Genomic DNA, 20,498 nt, shown 5'->3' with positions numbered 1-20,498 from the left:
ATTGATATCAATCCGGGATCTTATCTAAAAAGGATGATTAGAAGGTGTTATTTAATTTTTTTGACCTTATATATTAATACCTATGAATCAACCAATGCATAGCCAATGTAAAACTATGCACTTGCCCACATGAATCCTTTCATTTAAGTTTCGGCATCCTCGACAGACTATAGATCTAAATCTATTCATAAGTACTACAAATTTAATCATAAACATCATGATTAAACTTGATCAATTCGAGCAAACTTATGCTACATTGTTTCCTAGCCTATATGAACTATGGCTGACCTATTTTGATACCATTTATAATGATGCAAGACCTCATACAAGAAGATTAGTTAGAACATATTATTTCGGTTCTTTAATTTTGTGTAAGTACCTAAATACTTAGTGTATAGTTGGCGTGGGACTAAGCAGTACCCACATGAGTCCTCGATCATATCATCTTCAACAATGCCACTTATATTTTGCCAATTATTGCCCCATGTTCTAACTACCATTATCCTTGCTTCACCTCCTTGCTATCATCTGGGCAATATACCAACCCCCTCTCTCAAGCAAGATAAGAAGGGATATAAGAAAGGCAACAATGGCAATCATATTAAAGGTTAATGACCAATAAACTAAATGGCATGCTTGACTTAGTCCACATCTAATTGATATATATATATATATAAAAGATAGATAGATAGATATAGTTGATCAAATTTAGCTCCAAATCCGATCAAGTTTCCCGTCATCCGGTCCACAAAAATCTCTATATGGGGAAATAAAAAGTTAATGGCAATTTTTTTCATCCTTTTGGATTTTAAAATATAAAAAAGTAAAGCCACTAATATAGATGAGATGGAATAAATATAAAAAAGTCAGTCCATTAATACAGATGGAATGAAAAAAATATGTAAAAGTTAGACTATTAATATGGATGGGATGAAAAAAATATACAAAAAATCATATTATTAATGCAAATGTGATGGAAGTTTACGCACACCAAAGGTTAGGATTCAAGTCTGTGTTTATTCTAGAGCATTTCAATTTATCCTATATATTTGTATTTATTTAAATTTATTTATATTTATTCTGAATAGATTTATATTTATTTCATTCAATATTTTTGTTATCTTGCATTACTGTTATCTATTGTGGAAAGATGGAAAGTGATCGTCCATCCTCATTAATGGTTCTAGCTATTATTAATATGCATGTGACAGACTACTTTCTGTTTGTATAATAAATACAAACTAATAAAAATAAATATAAATTTTAGATTAAATAAATATAAATATCTTTAGAATAAATATAAATTTATTTAAAATAAATATAAATAAATTAAAAATAAAAAAATAAATATAAATATTTTAGAATAAATATAAACTCTACGAGATAAATGAAGTGCTTCAGCATAAATATAAATTTGAGTCCCATCTATATTAATGATATGTATTTTTTTTTTTCAATCTTAACGAATGAAAAAATAGTCATTAATTTTTGTTTTACTGCATGAAGGTATGTGTATATTGAGTAGATCGGATAGCGGGGACTTTGACCTGGAGTCAAATCTGATCAACCTGAACATAATGTCTCTCTATACACAAACAGTTGGGTGGTTCAAGTTGAGTGCATCCGTTGATCCAACCAAGTTATAAATCCAAATCGGTTTTTTTTTTTGGGTGAAAAATCCAAATCGGTTAAAACAACTAAATGATGGCAAACGGCAATCCCAACGTTACGCTACCGCAGGGGAATGATAACAAATTAACCACCCAGCGACCTTGTTAGTGGCCCCTCTCAGGGATCTCTTCACAAAAAATCGCCCTCGCAAAGTTGTTCGATATAATTACCCGATCGCTCCTCGGTGTCACCATGGCCGGTCGGCGTGCACGGGCTCCCCAAACTTGATTAAATACCCGCCGAACATAACACCACCCCTTCAAAAATATAAATTCCACGGGCCCACACAAGAACTAGGATTCCTTCCGGGCATAAATAATTAGGGGTGTGCATGGCTCGATTGAAATTAATTTAGGACCAATCCTCAAATCAAACTAATTTGAATTGAAAATTAAAAACAAGCTGACCATATGGAAAAATCGATTCAAATGGATTCAAAAAAATCAGTTCAAGTTAGATCGATTTATCGGATTATGGACAATTGGACTTCGAACCAAACTAATCGGAATTGAAAATCAAGACTGAAATGATCACATGAAAAATTCAATTCAAATGGATTGAAAAAAATGGATTCATGTTGGTTTGATTTATCCGACTGTAGGTAATTGGATTTTTTTTAAATGAGTAACTTATGAAATAAACTAAATAGATTGCTATATATGTTAAATTTTAACCATGACAATTTATGGAATATGCTAAATAGATAGTTTGTGGATGAATTAAATGGGTTAAATGAAATAGAGTTATAATTTCTTATGATATAATAAGATAGTTTATAGTTTATTATTTATCTATAATATACAGGTCGGTTATGTTTAAATTAGAATTTTTAAAATTTAAATTGAAATCAAATTAATTTTTTTGATTTTTAAAATTTTCAAATCAAAATTGGCCCTGATGTAAAAGAATTTGACCCAAATCGAATTGGTGGTTCTGAGCGATTTTATGGTCTGACCGATTTGATCGCACACCACTGTACATAGAGCAACGCATCCACCAAATAAAATATTCAGACAGTAATTAATCGAATATTTTTTAAATTATATCCAAATTTACTTCTTTAACCTTTTATTTATTTGAAATTTTAATTATGTTAAATTAATGCAGCTTCTATATCTACTCCTCCAGGTACCTCGTAGAGATGAAAGAGGAGCAGCTGGACACTCCGAGTAGGAGAAGGACGGAGACCTCTCGGCAGCCCTGGCCTTTCCTGACCGTCCCCTTCTTACCCCTACTCTTCCGCTCGCCGCTAACCCTAACTCTAGCGTTGGTGGCGGATTTATCTCTCGTTTCCCCTCCGGATCGGAGAATGGGGATGGCTTCCCAGGACGCGATCAAGCAGCTCGCCGCGCTCATGGACCAACGTCTGCCTTCTCTCTCTTCCCAATTTCGCATCTTCTTGGGTTTATTTCAGTTCTTTTTGACTTCTGATCGGTTTCTGCTGTTTCTTGGTGGAATTCCTGCAGTGGACGAGCCGTTGAAGATCACATTTCAGGTTGGGATCTTTATGGCTTTGTAGATCCGGGTGTTTTATGTGCTATTTTCATATGCTTGATGGATCTGGTCTTTTCTTTCCGTCCATATTGGGTGAAAGTATGGATTTTGATTATGTTTCTTGGTTGAGAAGCCGTATTCGGATCCTGACTCTCGGACGAATATTTTTAAGTTTTAGTTGTTAGTAATGCTCGGAATTGATGCTTGTTTCCTGATCTAATTAGTGATAGGATGGTAGATGGACTTGGTTGACCGTAGTCCTTCGTATAGTATTTTAGTTTGAATTGGGTTTTTATTGGTTCTGTCTGTCTATTTTCTACTAAGATTTGGTTCATGCATGGTCCGATGCACAACTGGGTGGCATGCTGTTGGGAAGTAGGGTTTGCTGGCGGGAGGTATGGTGGCTGTTCCCAATTGTCGTGGTTTTGAGTTGGAAAAATCGTGTTTTGGTGCGATCTTGAACATAAAGTGTTCCAGAGTTATTGAAGTCGGAATGGGGAATGATGGGCTTCTGATTTGAACTAAATGAGAGCTTTTAATTTTTTTTTCTTTGGGTCAATGCAGCATCCGGTATGTTGGCAATATTGGCTGCCAGATTGGTTATGCGACAAACAAGCCTTTGGAGTTCTGTTGCTTTTTCATCATTCTGCTGGATTTATGCATGATATCTTTTTTGAAAAATTGCATTCCAATATAGTTTCCTTGTACGCTTCAGGCTGTTATACAATTGAACTTGATGACTTAAGAAAATGCTGCTTCTCACTCATATTCTTTTTGATCAATCCAGGATTACAGTATAATACAGCTTCACTTCCAATGCATCATGGCCACTCTTTAGATGAAAAGATAGTTGCCTTTTGGCCAAGCTTAAACTAACAATTTTTGTATGAGTAAGGGATGTTTCTGGATTAAGGTTTTTAAAAGCCAAGATATCAGTCATCTAGATGGATGATTGAGATCGACATGAACTAAGATGTCAGTTTATCTCACCGAAGATGGAAAACGGAAAAAAAATGAAAATATCCAAGACTTTTGGACATCTTGGCCAATACCACAAATCTGACATTAGCAACTATTTTGAAATCTATTAATTGAAAAACTTATTTAATGACATGAAAAATTGTCTGAAATATACAGGCCTATTTGTTTATACTGTATCAGTCAGCACCTCAGAATTTTATTCTGTTAGCCCAGGTTATGGGGGCCAAGATTTGCTATATACTGCATTGGAGAGTTTCCAATATGTATGTAGACTTAGATCATGGCCTAGATGAAAACGTTGTCCGGATTTCACTAAGCTTTTCAGTATACTGGGCGGCATTGCTAATCATGTCTAAGACAATGAGGATGCAGAGCATTGGGTTTCTATTTTACTAGTTTTTACGTTTGCATCATTTTATAGGAAGATTGGCAGGGTAACCTTACTAGCTGCAAATTTGAAAACATCCAGTAACGCCTGCTCTTGTCATGTTTTGCTGGCTTCAGTATAATTTTAATCCTATAATGGTGATAAAATTGATATATTAGTTCCTAAGCAAAGTTTTGCATTGTTGAGAAATATGAGCATATACGGACAGCTGTTCATTTCATAAGCTAAGTTTATATCTTGAAGTTTGTTAAAGTTTTTATGAAAAATGAAAATCAATGGTTCCTTGGCCTCTTCATATGCAAAGAATGAAAAATAGTGTTGTGAAATTTGGAAAGATTTCTCAGATAATATTTTTGGTATATTCCCAAGTAATTGTAGTGAACATGCATGTTTTACTACCATGTGTATGTATAGATATTGGTTTACTAGGAAACAGGTCTTGTTGTATATAATAGAATTTATGCTAACAAAGTTTACAAGATATTGAGAGGTGGTGAAGTACATGCTAGATGCCTGAAAGGTGAAAAATTGAGAGGTTTGTTAGCAAGCAAACGGTGGGGGAAAGAAGAAGCATCGCTGTGAAGATTGACAGTCGTCAATATAACCAATTTTTTTAATCTAAATTCCATGAAAATATTATCTGATCGCTCATATGTACACCTAACATGGGGTTTGGAAGGTCAGCATATGCCAAACTGTCTGTTAAAAATAATTTGAATATTTTTGGTTATTCGCTTTAGGAAGCAAAATTGAACTCTGTGGTATGGCCTTGTGCGCACATGAAGTTTGTGACTTTTGAATTTAAGAATGATCTGCAAGTTTTCAGTGGTCCAATTTACTGGCACATGGAAAAAAATGGATGGAAGAAAAAGGCAATGGGAGATTGGCTTTTGTCTTAAGGATAGGAAGTGTTTAGCACAGTCTTGTGCAACTTTCGCTGGTAGGCTCTTCTGGGGAAATGTTTGAAGGTGTGTTAAAGTACAGAGGCATAATACTTCTCATATACTTCTATCCTTGGTTGGTGGCCATGGACAAGGTGTTGATCAGTCGCTGTAGACAAAGTTGATGATTTGTGTTGCCGCTGGATGTTTGATCTATCATTGTACTTTATGTGTACCTACTTTCTTATGGGGCTTTTCCTCCAAATGCTTGATATGGGAGTTGTCTGCTTTGAGACTATGGATCGGTTGGGTATTGTTCTGGACTGCAAGGGAATTTTGGGCTTTGCTTGCTGTTTTGGTCATGCAAGCATCCCTTGTTGATTAATAAGAAAGTGCATACAAATTGATTAGATGAAGGCATTGCTCCTTACATTCTTTGCTTCATTTGCAGAATGTGCACCAGGGATATACAAATGAAACCTTGGTACGCTTTCTCAAGGCGAGAGAGGGGAATGTCAATAAAGCTCATAAAATGGTAAGATTGCATTTCAGCTGCCTTTATTTATTTTGTTGTTTTAGCAGATGAGAAACTATATATCATTTATTTCTTTTACTTAAGAGGCTTATCTCTGTTGCAGCTGGTGGATTGTTTGAATTGGAGGATTCAAAATGAGATTGACAACATTTTGTTTGTGAGTTTTTCTTGATGTAAAATCCTTTGTAGTTGACATTAAATTTGTCATATAAATCATCACTTTGGCATATCTAATCCTAAAATCTACAAATTATTGATTGGAAAAGTTTTTTTGTGAGGAGAGCTTTATGTCCATTTGCATTTTGCAATATTTTGCAGTTGTATATTCTAATAAGCTTCATCACCTGTCAATTCTACAATTGAAATGAACCAATTATGATATGTCAACCTGCATGCTAGTTTAGTTTCTCAGTTAATATGAGGCTAGTTTTCCTTTGTGTATCTAATTGTCAAATTTGCTGTATATGAGAATCTCATTTCTAAATGGACCCTGTCTTAATGCAGAAACCTATAACTCCAACAGAGTTGTATAGAGCAGTACGTGATTCACAGCTCATAGGATTGTCTGGATACTCAAAGGAGGTAAGACTATCCATTTTGTACTTATAACACTGACCTTGTTACTTTTTTTTTCCCCGTTATTAAAATCAAATCATTATTTTTTGCTACTTGGATAGCCTTATATACGCAAACCTCTACAGGGTCATGCTTCATGGGAACTCTCTACTTGAGTTGAAATTCAACATGCACATGGAATGCCTATGCTGTTCATAGAGATCTGGGATTTGCAACTATTTATTATGTTTTTTGGGGGCGTGGGGTTGGGGGGTTTATATGTTGGTATATTTGCTCTTTCTTTGATCATGATGATGCACTCTAGAGTGGAAACTATAAACTATTTTGGAAACTGGGTTCTTTATAAATTATGCTTTCTGCTTCATCCTCCCTGCTTACAACATAGTTTATAAAATATTCATGCCTAACTGAAACAGTTTTTTCCTAGTAAGTGGATGACAAATTAATAGATGTGTTGGTTAAAATTAGCTGACCATATCTATTTTCTATAAACAAATATCATAATATTAGAAAAGTAAGATATAGTTTTAATAAAATGTCTTTGTAATCTTTATATACTTCTGCTTCCTTTTTGACAGGGCCAGCCAGTCTTTGCAATCGGTGTTGGACTCAGCACACTTGATAAAGCATCTGTAAGCATTATATGTTTTGGTTTTGTTAATCACTATTTTCCTTATGACTACATAATATGTAGAAAACTATGGTGGGTCATGATAGATAGATATGTCTCAAGCAAATTGCTGTTCTTAGCATGCTGTAGATTTGTCATTGTTCTTGTGTCATTGTTTTCATTGACACATTCTTCATGTATGGTTACCAACATGGTTGCTGTATCATTTGTGTCTGGTACTATTAGTATGAAAGTACTGCATGTTATGTATGTACATATGTTAAATGATGGGCAGGTACTCTTTTTGGGTGTATTGATCTTGAGCTGTATTTTTCTATTTCACCTCAATGTTACCAGTATTGTTTCTTCTGCATACCTAGCCAACTGCATTATCAAGACTTTTGACATACTCCTAGTCCAAAATATTCACTGCTTACATACTTCATAAGGTTAATCATCATGGCAAATGCTCTGCCAGTTGCCCGAGGCAATGCTTATATGAATTTTCTGTATGATTTCTGGCTATGGTTTGCCGTTTATTATCCTTGAACATGTTGTTGCCAGTTACTAGTAAAAAGATGGAAACAACTGTAGTAGAAAATGGTTTTTTTATGCATGAAATGTTGCCTATTTAGCATTTTATTTTGTTAATGTCAGAAAAAATAGAACAAATCTATATGATGGAATAGAAATTTGCTAGGACAATTAGGTGAAAATATATAAGGAAATGTCATATGTTAGATGGTGAAGATAAATATGCCAATAAGAAATGTAGATTTATTAAATACCTTCCTATATTGATTTTAGCGTTCTATTCTCTGTTCTTTAAGCCTCTTAAATATGCTCCTACATGGCAATGAAAGGAGCTTGCTATCGATAAGAACTTACTTAATATTCTGTTTTATCATTTGTTTTTTTTTTTATTGACAACAAATTTGATTAGACCGATTTGAGTGCCTTAAGATTGCTGCCTATTGCTATGATGGATAGTGGTGCCGGACACTGATATGGATGGTCAGGTTATCCAGACTACAATATATAGGATTTGACAACACATCACTATTTATTTCTGGGAATGATATGTGCATTGATACCTTCTAATCTTTCATCACTAACAAATTAATTCAGGTGTCAACTATGTCTCACAACTTGCAGTATTATGATAGTTGAGAGAGAGAACATAATTTCTACAAGACCTGTATAACTAATTCACCAAAAGCTACCCATATTTTTTCCCTTCAAAGAAGCATCCGTCCATGCAATCATCACAAGCACTTGCTTTTGACTGGTCCATGACAAGGGGGTTTGTATAGTTATGGATGATAAATTTAACTCCGTTGTTCACATTGTACATAGCTTTTGAAAATTTTAAGAAAATTAGAGAAGTTGGGAGTTTGGCTCAAAAAAATCAAGAAAAGGTAGTTTTTTAAAGGTATAAAAGGCTTTCTGGGGGTCTTCAAGAGATCTTTCTAGGGTAAAGAGGAGAAAAAAAGAGGCTTATTGTATAGATTGAGCACAGTGTATAGTGCATAGAACCATTTAACCTTAGATTTGCTAGATTTTGCATAATTGTTATTTGGAATTTAGATGAGATATTTGTGTTTTTTATTACACTTTTCAAATTATAAGTTAATTTAGGTATTAGGTACTTGATATAATGATAGTTGTCATATCAAGTTCACAATATTTGTAGTTTTATATTTGTTCTATTTTCATTTGTAGTTATATACATTATTTGGTGTTTTTGATCGTGAGATTTTTTTTTTTATTGAACAGTTGAATGCAATATAGTTCTTAAAACATTTTCATTGGGTTTAAAGGAAAGATAAATAATAAGACTACTTACACTGTAGGCCTGCCACTCGGTTGTGGTAATGGCTTCCACTTGTTGGGAGAAGTTTCTTTGTCCAGGGAGGGATAGCATTAGACATTTACTGCAAAAAGTAAGGAGAGGGAGTTTGCTTTCCTTGTGCCTGGTGGGTCAACGGCATGAGCATCTCTTTCACTGCCATCAGCACAAGGCTTGTGCTGGAAGATCAGAGAAGTTAACTAATGAAATGGGTATCATAACTTTGATTGACAAAAGTTAAAGATGCTTGAATTTATGCTATAGGAATTAATGGAAACTTAGAGGGATTATGACTGCCATTTTTTATAAACAAGTTAGACATAACAACTGGCTCAAGCTGGAGGAAGGCATCTCAAAATGTGTCTGCCAAAATAGTCATCAATTTCACATGGTGCAAAATAAATTGAAATTAATCAACTATCCTATTTATCATCACATTCACATGATGCAAAAGAAGTCGGAGAACCTTGAACTTACTGCAAGACTTGTGATTAAAACAAGTCATTCTCTTAAATGATCCGCCAAACAGAAGTTTGATTTGATTAGAGATTTACTTATTGAAGAGTGAGAACTCTATGGATGAACTAAAATATTAAAACCAATTAACTTTGTTTGGAATGCATGCATTTCAATTGGAAAAAAAGCATCAGAATTCAAGGAATTTATTAGTTACAATGACAGATGAACAATTTTGAAGAGGATACCAGATTTGTTAGAATTTGCAACTATACCACTATCTTTGCCTCTTGGATTTTCTGTTGCCATGGAAACCAAGAAAACTCGAAGGTGGAGCTTGGTTGTCTCCCTAGGCATGCCGTAAGTCCTTGCTGTATTTCAACTGTTATTTCTATCACTCTTTGTTTAACTATTTACTGCAGCAGAGGCATTGGAAAAGAGGAATAGACTAGCATTTCACCTCTTTCTATGAAAAGTTTTTTTTTTAGGAAAATAAAAAAGAAAAAAACAGTACCGCTATGGCTTCCTGTGCATTGGGCCCCAGCTTTAAGTTGCCCTTCACTGTTCTAGATATTTACTCGATGAGCACACAAGAGGGCCAAGGTGATGGAAGATGGCAGATAGAAAAAAGGGAAAGAAATGAAAGAGGCAATCGAACTCTTCCCAACTTCCCAGCAAGTTAGAGGTGGAACCATTTACCACAATGGGTGTCAGGCCTATAGCACAAGTTGACCTTCTTGGCCTGCATGCACGTGTATGCCTAGCACTTTTCTAATAAAAGTTAATGTTTTTTCATGTTCTGAGACTTACCGAATCCATAAATCCAGAGATTGCACATGAGACAATATCTTCATTTGTGTGATATATGATTCGTAGGCTTGTTCTATTTTTCTCTTATATCTCTGTTTTTCTTTTATAATTTTTTGGCAGAAACTGTGAAACTCAAAACTCGAAACTGCCAAAATTGAAGTTATTGAGCATTCTTTTGAAGTATGCGGAACATGTTCCGCAAACATTTATAAACTTTAAACACTTGTCATGATCCCTTTGTGTGTCATTTAGGTCCACTACTATGTGCAGTCACACATTCAAATTAACGAGTACCGGGATCGTGTAGTTTTGGTAAGTACTCATGTGCATAGTCTCCAGACTTTTAAGTGCTTGCAGTTTCTTTTTCTAATTTACTTGTTCTTGTTTTAGCCTGCTGCAACAAAGAAGTATGGGGGGCATATTGGCACATGCCTGAAAGTCTTGGATATGACTGGCCTCAAGCTTTCGGCATTGAGCCAAATAAAGGTATGTCTCAGCATTTTTCTAATTTTTTTTTTTCTATAAACGTGTTGTCCAAAAGGAAATCTTTGACTTGTGCTAATGCAAAATCTCTCATAACTATTATGAAGGTTTCAAGCTCTAGATGCTAATGAAAGTATTATGATTTCAGCTGTTTCATGAGTCATGGACCTCGAAGTCCAGAAATGTCATTTTGATCTTACATGTGATATTGGATAATATGTCTACAATTGGTACTTTCATTTGATAGAAAATGATGGCAAGTAAAGATTTGAAATTCGGATTATTTTTCAGCTTCTGTTGAAATTAGTTGAATTGCAAACTCTTTATAAATCTCTACTCTGCAGAGAACCCAGCATGAATCATGACATAAACAAATCGCCCTCTGTGTCCCATAACATCTTCTCAACCTTGCATTTAAGTTCTTCCTAGTTTCGCTGCTGATAAAATTTTTCTTAGTACTTTTCTTTTCATTTATGTTTCATTCACTGTTGGTGGATTTATGTGCTGCATATTATTGTAATTCTCTTTTATTGAGTTCTTAATCAACAAGTTCCTTTCTAAATTATGATAGTGCTCTGTGTAAATCATGTTGTTCATGCTAATACTGCTAAAATTAATGTCGAAGTGTCCCTAATTGTTTTGGTTATGTATTGCAGTTATTAACCATCATATCTACTATTGATGACCTAAACTATCCAGAGAAGACAGAGACGTACTATATAGTCAATGCTCCATGTATATTTTCGGCATGTTGGAAGGTAACTGTCCATGCGTTTCAAACTGAAATTTCTGGATGAAGTCTTCGTGCTTCTCTAATTATGTTAATTTCTATGCTTTTGTTTCTGTATGGGTTGGTGCATTAGTATATTCAATTGCAATCTTTAGCAAAAGTTTAGTCTGATTTCTATTCCAATTGTGTTTCTACTCCTCCTCATCCTTGTCCTCCAGTCTTCCTCCTCCTTTTGCTTATGGGCCTTTTGCTACTGGTCAGGTTGTGAAGCCTCTTTTGCAAGAAAGGACAAGAAGGAAAGTGCGAGTACTGCACGGTTGCGGCAGAGATGAGCTATTGAAGGTAAGAAATTGAAATTATCTGTTATTAACTTTTCTCTTTTAAGCTTTGAAACTATTAACTTTTCTCTTTTAAGCTTTGAAACTATGTAACAAACAATACTTGGCAGGCAAAATATGATCAATCTGCTGGAACCCAGTGCATGATCGCTCAAAAACTGAAACCTGATTAACTGCAGCTTTCGCTGCATAAAATGTTCTAATTGTTATCTTGTTATATTTGATTGTCAACCGCTACACCAAAAGCTGAAAGGATGGTACAGGTTATTGGCAATTATAGGGAGATAGTATCAGTTGAGACAATAAACCATAAACGAATGAGTTAAATATAGCTTAGGCATCAGATTCTAGCATTCATGGACCAATGCCAGCGTCGAGTTCTTTCATGTGCATCCTGGCCTGTGGATCTTGACAATTGATAACCATGTGGTAGGTGGTAATGGCATTCCCGTAATGGTGTATTTGTGTTAGCTGTCCTGCCTACCTTGTGCTATGGCAGCAGCTTATCAGTAAACCACTTATCGGAGGTTCTGAAGGGACAAATCAAACGGATCTTGTACTTTTTTTCTAGAACATTACTTTCCATCCCATGGTAAGAATCCTGTCTGTAGGATTTCAAGCTATTTGGGTTCGTCAAATTTACCAAACTTGTCGATTTACTAAAAGCAGACTGCCAGCGTTTCACATAGGATCACGTGTATCATATTTCTTCTCATTTTGCTGTATCATCATGTCCTATTCTTTTAGGTCATAAATACTCAAAACTAACATTAATTGGCATATTGTAGGTAATGGACTATGCGTCCCTTCCCCATTTCTGTAGAAGAGAAGGATCTGGTTCATCTCGGTATTCTTCTGCTGAGGCTGATGACTGCTTCTCCTTGGACCATCCGTTTCACCAACAGCTTTACAACTACATCAAGCAGCGAGCCCTAAACCAGGAATTCATTGTTCCCATCAAACAGGGGTCCTTCCATGTAGACGTGCCTGAACCAGACTCTGAGGGAACAAAGATTGTTAAAACTTTAGAGTCTGAGCTCCACAAATTCGGTGACCGAAATGGACTTGCTCACTCAATGAAGGACCTTAAAATTGACGGTGCATGAAAGTGTGCACCAGCTGGGGACGATATTTAAAAGTTAAAACTGCACTTTGCCCTTGCGAACGCCTTAACGAGTTGCAGAGGATTGTGCGGTAGACCAGTACGTGCTCTTCTAATATTTTGGCTCCAGTAACGACTGGTGATATACCTGTAGTCGATGCACTCTCTCGGTGCAAGATTTATATCAGGGCTGAAGACAGCGATGAAGGTCTCTAAGTATAATAGAAACGTTAAAGTCATAGTGCAACTTAATCGGAAGATATACGAAAATTTTCACTACGTACTTAATTCTGTAAGTTAAATATTACTGGAAGCATCGGGTGTTTTGCATGTGGAAGTATATGCTCTTTGCAGGGGCTGCTCTAATTTTAAGGGCATAATGAAATAAAATTTTCTGATAATATATGGGGTTTTTTTTTTTTTTTTTTGGATAAATTAGATGAATATTCTCTTAATTTAATTTAATTTATTTATATTTTTTTAATTTTAATGTAATTTATTTACATATTGATTTTAATGAATGTCAAATTAATTTTTTAAATTTTTTTCAAGTGGTCATATTGTTTACTTATCAATAAATGAGTTAGTTTGTCATTTCAATGGACGAAAATATCTTTTTGTTATATAAGAACGGTTGTTGGTGGAAAATGATGGGTAAAATAATATAAATAAATTATTTTTTAAATATTATTTAAAAAATATTTATTTTTTGTAGGTGGTTGAGTTATTGGATATTAAGTGATGAAAGCATCGAAAATGAAGATGGAGTATGTTACGAATAAAAAAAAAAAAAAAATTATTCTGAGATTGAGGTTGGAACAACATTAGAGTCCACAATTCTGCATCTCCATTAGAGGCATGTTAACCCAAGGGGCAATTTCATCTCATGCCCTCGCATTGCATTGGCATGCGAAGATTCCCACAAACGGATTTGGCTTAAGGATGGCGCTGCCTAATTCTCTAGATGCTCCTTCTTGTGTGTTTTAGAGGGAGAAAGCCTAGTGATAGAAAATCCCGCAACTATTTTCATCCTTTCCATTGGGTGTAGAGTTTCGTGATTAGGGTTTGTTTTCTTGTAGATCGTAGCGGTTGTTTGGGGGGTTTGTGAGGAGGTTTAGTCCTTGCTTCCCTAGGATTGGACTGTTTGGGAGCTTGTCTTCATTTATGGGTGTTTCGTCCTCCGTCCAGGGGGAGGCCAGGGCTTTCTCTTCCTTAAAGGAGAAATCAATCGTCAGTAAAGGTAATCCATAGGGTATTAACTAGGTTTATGTGCAGGTTCGAGAGGGGTGGGGGGTTTTAGCATCCCGAGGCAACTGAGACGGCCTCGGCCCCAAAGAAGTCTTCTTCCTCTCCAGGGAAATAGGCGACGGCTCCGGCAAGATCATGGTCACAAGTAGTTCCAAGGTCTCGGCATGTCCGTTGGGAATCATCGAAAGCTATGAAGGATGAAATCGTCGCTTTGGAGCAGAGATTCGAAGATATAGTGATTTTCTCAAATGATGAAATCCAAGCTTCAATAAACCGTTGGAAGCATGTGTTAATTAGTAAATTTCTTGACCAAGATTTTTCTTTAGATTTCATCGAAAGGGAAATGAGGGTTAGACGGAATATGAAAGGAGAATTCCTTCCAAGTTTCTACCCTCTCTCTTGGTTTTCTGTTATTCGTCTACTCCTCTGAGGAGGATAAATCTAGGATCTTTGAGCGGGGGGGTGGGGTCCTTGGTCCTTGGCTGGTTAGCTTCTAGCCATACAACCATAGCATCTAGGTTTTAGGGTTGGAGTTGAACAAATTCAGCGAGCCAAAATCTGATTTCGGTTGCTTGATCTTTTGGTTGCATTGTGGGATGATGAGAAAATTAAAAAGATTGTCTAGTGTCCCACTTTTCCTTGATGACCGGACTACCAAGTCAATTGGGATGGAGTATGCCGGTGTGTGTATTGATCTAACCAAGACGATCTGTCCAGAAACTAGAATTCATGTGCATGATACCTATCTTTGGCAACCTTTTGTGCACGAAGAATTACCTGAATTTTATCGCTGTGATAAAATTGAAATTACTTTGGAATCCTGTAGTTGCAATTGGACCATGAGTATTACAGATAAGCTGCTGTTTGGTCCATGGATCCATGCAGCCAAGGTGCCAGTAGAGTCTAATTCCATCCAAACTAGTTTAAAAGTTAATTCAGTGGGTGGACAGATCCATTCTGAGTGGGCTAAGCCTAAAGGGCTGTGATGATATCATGTCACGAGTAATTCTTTGTGCACCTCATGTGATGCAATATTATTATATCGTTCAATAACATTGAAGCACGTAGCGCATTCAAATGGGATGGACATTTAATACTGTCTATTTTTTTTTAATTTTTCAGTAACGAAAATATCTTTTATGATTTTTCGATATCTTGTATGATTTCTGTGAATATATACTGTTCAGAAAATTGTATGACTTCCTGAATATATACTGTTCAGGAAGTCATATGATTCTTGTGAATATATATAATTTCTTGTAACTTTCTGTAAACATATATTGTTTATATGACTTCTTTTATGTGTGTGTGTGTGTATATATATATATATATATGTTTACAGAAAGTTATATATATTCACAGAAATCATATATGATTTTCTGTGAACATATATGATTTCTTGTGAAATATATATATTCATAAGAAATCATATATGTTCACAAGAAGTCATATATATTCACAAAAAGTCATATGACTTTCTGAATAGTATATATTCACGGAAAGTTATACAAGATATTAGAATGTTATAAAGGATATTTTTGTTATTGAAACATTGAAAAAAAAATAGATAGCATTAAATGTTCATCCCATTTGAATGCACTGTGTGTCCTAATATTATTGGATGATATAATACTATTGCACTACATGTGGTACATAAAGAATTATCGTCATGTTATATTTTTTCCTCAATTTTAACTTTTGTGTTTTGGTGATTTCGCCTTCTGTCAACTTTGTTCATGGATCCCTGATGACCGCGTATCAAAACCTTGGTTTTTGTTGGCCGCGCACAGAGTTAAATAACATGTCAATATAAGGGGGAGGAGGGAGGCTAAAGTAAGAAATAGAGAAAAATAAATTACCTCCAGAGATGATCTACAATCATGCTTTCCCATTGTGAAAAAAAATAATGAGTAATCTCTAATAATGGTCTACAATCATGCCTTTCCCAATGTGAAAAAAAACATAAATTACCTCAAAGCGAGAGAAAAAAAAAAAACACCGACGATGGTCTACGGTCATGCCTTCCCAATATGGAAAAAAGTAAATTACCTCCGAAGATGGTCTGGAATCGCGGCTCTCCCAATTTTGCTGTTCAAGAAATGTAGGTACATCATCCAGAGATGCATATCCATTCTTTAACAGGGGAAGAACCCAATAAACAATCATTGCTTGTGCATTTTCTTCAAAATACCAAAAAAAAAAAAGAAAAAGAAAAAAGAACTCGTGCGATGACGTAGATCCAAAGAGAGATCCATAACCAAAAACATGAAATCGTATAGCTCACTGAGGTGACATGATAAATCGGTTGCAACTTTTCCATTGATACATGGGCTAAATATAACGTCCACTGATACATGGGCTAAAATAGAACGACATTTGAGAGGTTCTGTAGTCCAACTAAGACCCATTTATTTTTTGATAGTTGTTGTAGCAACTAGCAAATGACTTGGATTAAATTCCGCCCGCAAGAGCAAGGGGTACTTGAAACTTGAAAGAGGGCTACCCCCACTTACAGTGTAACCTATTGCCCCTGTGCCTCTTCTTCCAAAAGAAACAAGAAAAAGACAATGAAAAACCTCCATTACCCAGTCAGGTAGGGAAGAGGGAACACACCTGCCAGTCAATTAGTCACATAGAAAAACTGTTAGGCAGCCCAAGTTCCTGCCATCAACAGACTCAACCAACTATAATAATTCCACATTTTCTTTTCTTTAAGCGAGTGAAGATAGAGAAGAGGAGAAGCTCATCTAACTGTTCTCACACCTCTAACTGTGAGACCCAATGGAAGAGGCCCTGTAAACAGTAAAAATAATTTCTAACATTGCCAATGAAGTTCAGATGTCTAATTATTGTCAACTGTGATCGGATTAGCTGATGACTGGAACCGCTCAATATCACAGCCAGCAATCATAGATTGAAGTATTTTATTAAAAAAAAAAGAAAAAAAAAATCAAAGATTGAAGAATGAATGCATTGTTTTTCTAACAAAGAACTATCAAGGTATTGCCTTAACAAAGTCCTGTGCCCGAAAAATACTAATAATGTGCAACACGAGAGTAACATAAGAGAGAGAGAGAGCAGCCAATCTGTATGTCTCGATTCAAAAAACAGCGTTCATTCATGGTTACCAACATCCATGTCCAGGACCTTGTCCTTGCACCGATATACATGAGCAGGGTAAATATTAATATCTTTCAAACCTATGAACATTACAAAACTAGGTCTGAAGCATCGTGTATCTTCTTATTCCAAGTGTGCTCTGATGTTTTGTTTGGCTATGGAACAGCTAGAATACATTTTGATGACATGCTTGCTCAGTCTCATGAGGACCAGTGATACCTAAGCCAGCACAGGTCATGGTTATAAAAGAACTGAACTTTATCTCAGCTGCCTATAGCAGCTATAAGCAACAGCAACAGAGGCAATGGCTGCAACCACCGCAAGAGCTGCAAAGGTGTCCTCTCGTTCCCAGCTCTCAAACCAGGTAGGCATTGCACAGATTTTACGAGTGCAGGGAGCTGCTTTGCTGCTGCCGGCCTTGGTTTCCTTCTTGCTCTTCTTCTGCTCGACCTCCTGAGTCTCCTGTTGGCCAATCTGATCATTTTCTGGTTTTTCTATTGGTGGCATGCTCCGGCAACAACGAATGTTGCCAGTGCCCTGGCAGCATCCACCTACTCCAGCCATTGAGCCATTCACAACACCATCAGTTCCAGTAGTTTGAATGAATTCCTTCGCAGTATTTTGCACCATTCCGCCGTTCTGCAGAAGTCTAAGGTTATGAGCATTTTTCTGGTCCTCCTCGGATAATCCCATCTGCCCCCTAATTCAAACAGTAATTTCATCCAGATTAGCTGCATCATGCAAGTGTTTTTTCTTTCCTTTTCTTTTCCTAATAAAGAAGGCTGGCAAAGCTAGCCGGATTATGACATGTAAATGTTGTTCTTCAAGATTGAATTATGATAAGTAAGTACATAAAAAGCAATGGTCTTGGTGTTCTTAATGCATCAGAATATGGTGCACTAAGATATCATGTTGTATATTTCTTCTAAAGTATTGTTCTGTCGAAACTCCAAAACAAACAATAAGTCATCTAGAAGGAACAGGGGGAAAAGACAGGCTCGAGCAAGGAAAAGGAGCTACCTCCACAGATGGTCTACGATCTTGCCTTTCCCAACATGCTGTTCAAGCAATGTAGGCACGTCATCAGGAGAGACATATCCATACCTTACAAAAACAAGAAAAGAAAACAAATCATTAATTTGTGCAATGAAGCAGTAAAACTATATAATCCTCAAAAAGAATTTCTCCCAGAGAAGTCTATAACAGGAAACACAAGAAATATATAGCTTATTATGCCGACATGAAAACTAGTAATTCAAATGCAGAGTTTCCCTCCTTACCAATGACCAGTTACTTCTCCATTGATATTGGGACTAAATATAATGACATTTCCTGCATACTTATGACCACCAACATGTGAGCAGGGCCTAACAGACACTTGTCTTTCCAGACCATGAAGGGTTATCTCTTCTTTGAATTTTTTAACAAGAGCAGGGCCACAAACACCGCATCTTCGATCTCGGCTTTGATGAGCACATATAAAAACAAATGAACCAGTCAGTGGTTCAGCTGCTCCTAGCCACTCATTCTCTTTCACAAGCACTTCTTCGACAAAAGGATCAACATCAAAGTGTGTTAATTTCCTGATACAAATAACAGCACTTAGTGTCATTAAATTTAAATCATATAAGGATAAAATCTAGTAATTTGTTCAACAAACTCAAAGGCAAACAAACCTGTATCTAATCATGTCAGGACAGATCAGAACATCTCCATTTGAAGAATCAATACCATCTTCTCCTTCACATATGGTCAAACGAGTCTGAAAGAAAAATATCAAGGCACTGAGATCACTTGCTTGATCTTTTATCTAATTTATCAAGAATAGAAGTCATCTTCCATGGCCCAGATTATCCTCAATTTACAAACGCAATGTGTGTGTGTGTGCGTGAGAGAGAGGAGAGAGGAGAGAGAGAGAGAGAGAGAGAGAGATTTTGATTTATAAATCTGAAATTAATGAACTACTAAAAATTTAAATTCATCATTTACAAAGTATCAGTAAAGTCATCCTAGACTTGCATCAGAGAATGCATAGATAATGTAATGGTCCATAAAGAATGGCTAGCCAAATTTTTGGCAGTAATAATTTTACAGATGTACCCTTCTTTTGAAAAGTATCATCGAGAAAGGACAAAGCTTCACCTATCAACCATTGAGAAAGGAATGGCATGCAGGGCTCACCTATCAACCATGTCACCCCCATGTACCACACCAATCTCTCACTGCCACAAGGGACTGATGCACTGTGGGGAAGGAAGTGTTGCTGGGGAGCAACACTTACTAAAATAAGAATAAAGTGTTAAAGACATCTGCCACAAAGTAGCTTCTGCAGTCGACCCCAGTGAAAGATCAGCAGGCACCATTCAAAGATTTCACAGTGAGACAACCTATTAAGATGGTTATGGCATGAGTCATAAAGATCCAAGAAGGGTGAGGTAAGATAAGGGAAATTGGATTTGTTTGCAGGTAAAGTCATGAAAGAGGTATGTAACCCATAAAAAAAAGATATCCAAAAGCTTGACTAAAAAAGGACAGCTCTTGGAAGAATGGACAAAAGGTACTGTTACTCCCGGCTCCTAATGAATGACTTAACATTGTTAGTGACATCTTTTGATATGGATAGGGTTATGAAGCTGCAACTCCAAAACATAGCCTCCATGATTATTTCTTACTTTCATCCAAGTTAAGACATCAGAATAATATCTTCCAATTTCATCATTTAAGTCATTTAAACTTCTGCATACAACATTCATACGAATTTCAGTATCACAGCTTCCACATTTATCACAGAATCATTCTCCCCTATCAATGACTAGAAAGAAAAGTGAATATTATTATTCTAATATATAAAAGTGAATATTATTTTATAATACAAAGTGCCTCCAAATTTTACAGATGACACCAGGGAAGAGACTGCATGGCATACATCTTGATCCATGTTGACAGAGGCAGCAACTTCAGCACTAGGTTAACCTGTCCAGGCACTAAATGCTTAATCCTTGGTCAGAATAAGTGGCCTCCTCAAGGGCCAAAATGGGTGATCTAAGATGCTCCAATAGATGATTAATTAAGCCATAGTGGGTTTTAGTTATATGCAAGTTCTATATAACTAGGTCAAAGTTAAAGCAGTTGACTATAGTGGTACATAGAGCCGTGTTAGGATTTTCTAGGTAAGATTGGGCTCAAACTTAATGATGGAACGACCAAACAGAAGATTCACAATGTT

The 20,498-nt window shown here is 36.0% G+C and overlaps 2 protein-coding genes across 2 annotated transcripts; one reads left to right on the top strand and one right to left on the bottom strand.

Moving 5' to 3' along the window:
• Positions 1-2,795: 2,795 nt before the first annotated feature.
• On the top strand, positions 2,796-13,305 carry LOC105050645 (phosphatidylinositol/phosphatidylcholine transfer protein SFH2). The gene is made up of 11 exons (XM_010930741.3): positions 2,796-3,035; positions 3,138-3,166; positions 5,867-5,950; positions 6,054-6,107; positions 6,455-6,532; positions 7,105-7,158; positions 10,504-10,563; positions 10,642-10,737; positions 11,391-11,492; positions 11,726-11,806; positions 12,591-13,305. Exons 1-11 carry the CDS (start codon positions 2,813-2,815, stop codon positions 12,906-12,908), a joined length of 1,179 nt encoding a protein of 392 aa, XP_010929043.2. The 5' UTR covers positions 2,796-2,812; the 3' UTR covers positions 12,909-13,305.
• A 3,923-nt stretch (positions 13,306-17,228) lies between these two features.
• LOC105050917 (uncharacterized) lies at positions 17,229-20,210 on the bottom strand. The gene is made up of 6 exons (XM_010931146.3): positions 20,199-20,210; positions 20,028-20,084; positions 18,949-19,034; positions 18,553-18,855; positions 18,293-18,376; positions 17,229-17,972 (listed from the first exon to the last, which is right to left on the bottom strand). Exons 1-6 carry the CDS (start codon positions 20,208-20,210, stop codon positions 17,531-17,533), a joined length of 984 nt encoding a protein of 327 aa, XP_010929448.1. The 3' UTR covers positions 17,229-17,530.
• Between the last annotated feature and the right edge of the window lie 288 nt (positions 20,211-20,498).

This window comes from Elaeis guineensis, chromosome 8, assembly GCF_000442705.2.
Source record: "Elaeis guineensis isolate ETL-2024a chromosome 8, EG11, whole genome shotgun sequence".
NCBI classification, from domain to species: domain Eukaryota; kingdom Viridiplantae; phylum Streptophyta; class Magnoliopsida; order Arecales; family Arecaceae; genus Elaeis; species Elaeis guineensis.
Note: the sequence above shows the minus strand (reverse complement) of the source record. Positions and strands in the feature narration are given on the sequence as shown.

Excerpts from the sequence above, each read along its gene's own strand:
- LOC105050917 (XM_010931146.3), bottom strand. Across the intron at positions 18,377-18,552 it reads GGAGAAGTAACTGGTCATTG|GTATGGATATGTCTCTCCTG; the intron begins GTAAGGAGGGAA and ends TGTTTTTGTAAG. Across the intron at positions 17,973-18,292 it reads ATCGTAGACCATCTGTGGAG|GGGGCAGATGGGATTATCCG; the intron begins GTAGCTCCTTTT and ends TGTTTGAATTAG.
- LOC105050645 (XM_010930741.3), top strand. The coding sequence starts at position 2,813 with ATGAAAGAGGAGCAGCTGGACACTCCGAGTAGGAGAAGGACGGAGACC. Across the intron at positions 7,159-10,503 it reads GCACACTTGATAAAGCATCT|GTCCACTACTATGTGCAGTC; the intron begins GTAAGCATTATA and ends TGTGTCATTTAG. Across the intron at positions 10,738-11,390 it reads CGGCATTGAGCCAAATAAAG|TTATTAACCATCATATCTAC; the intron begins GTATGTCTCAGC and ends TATGTATTGCAG.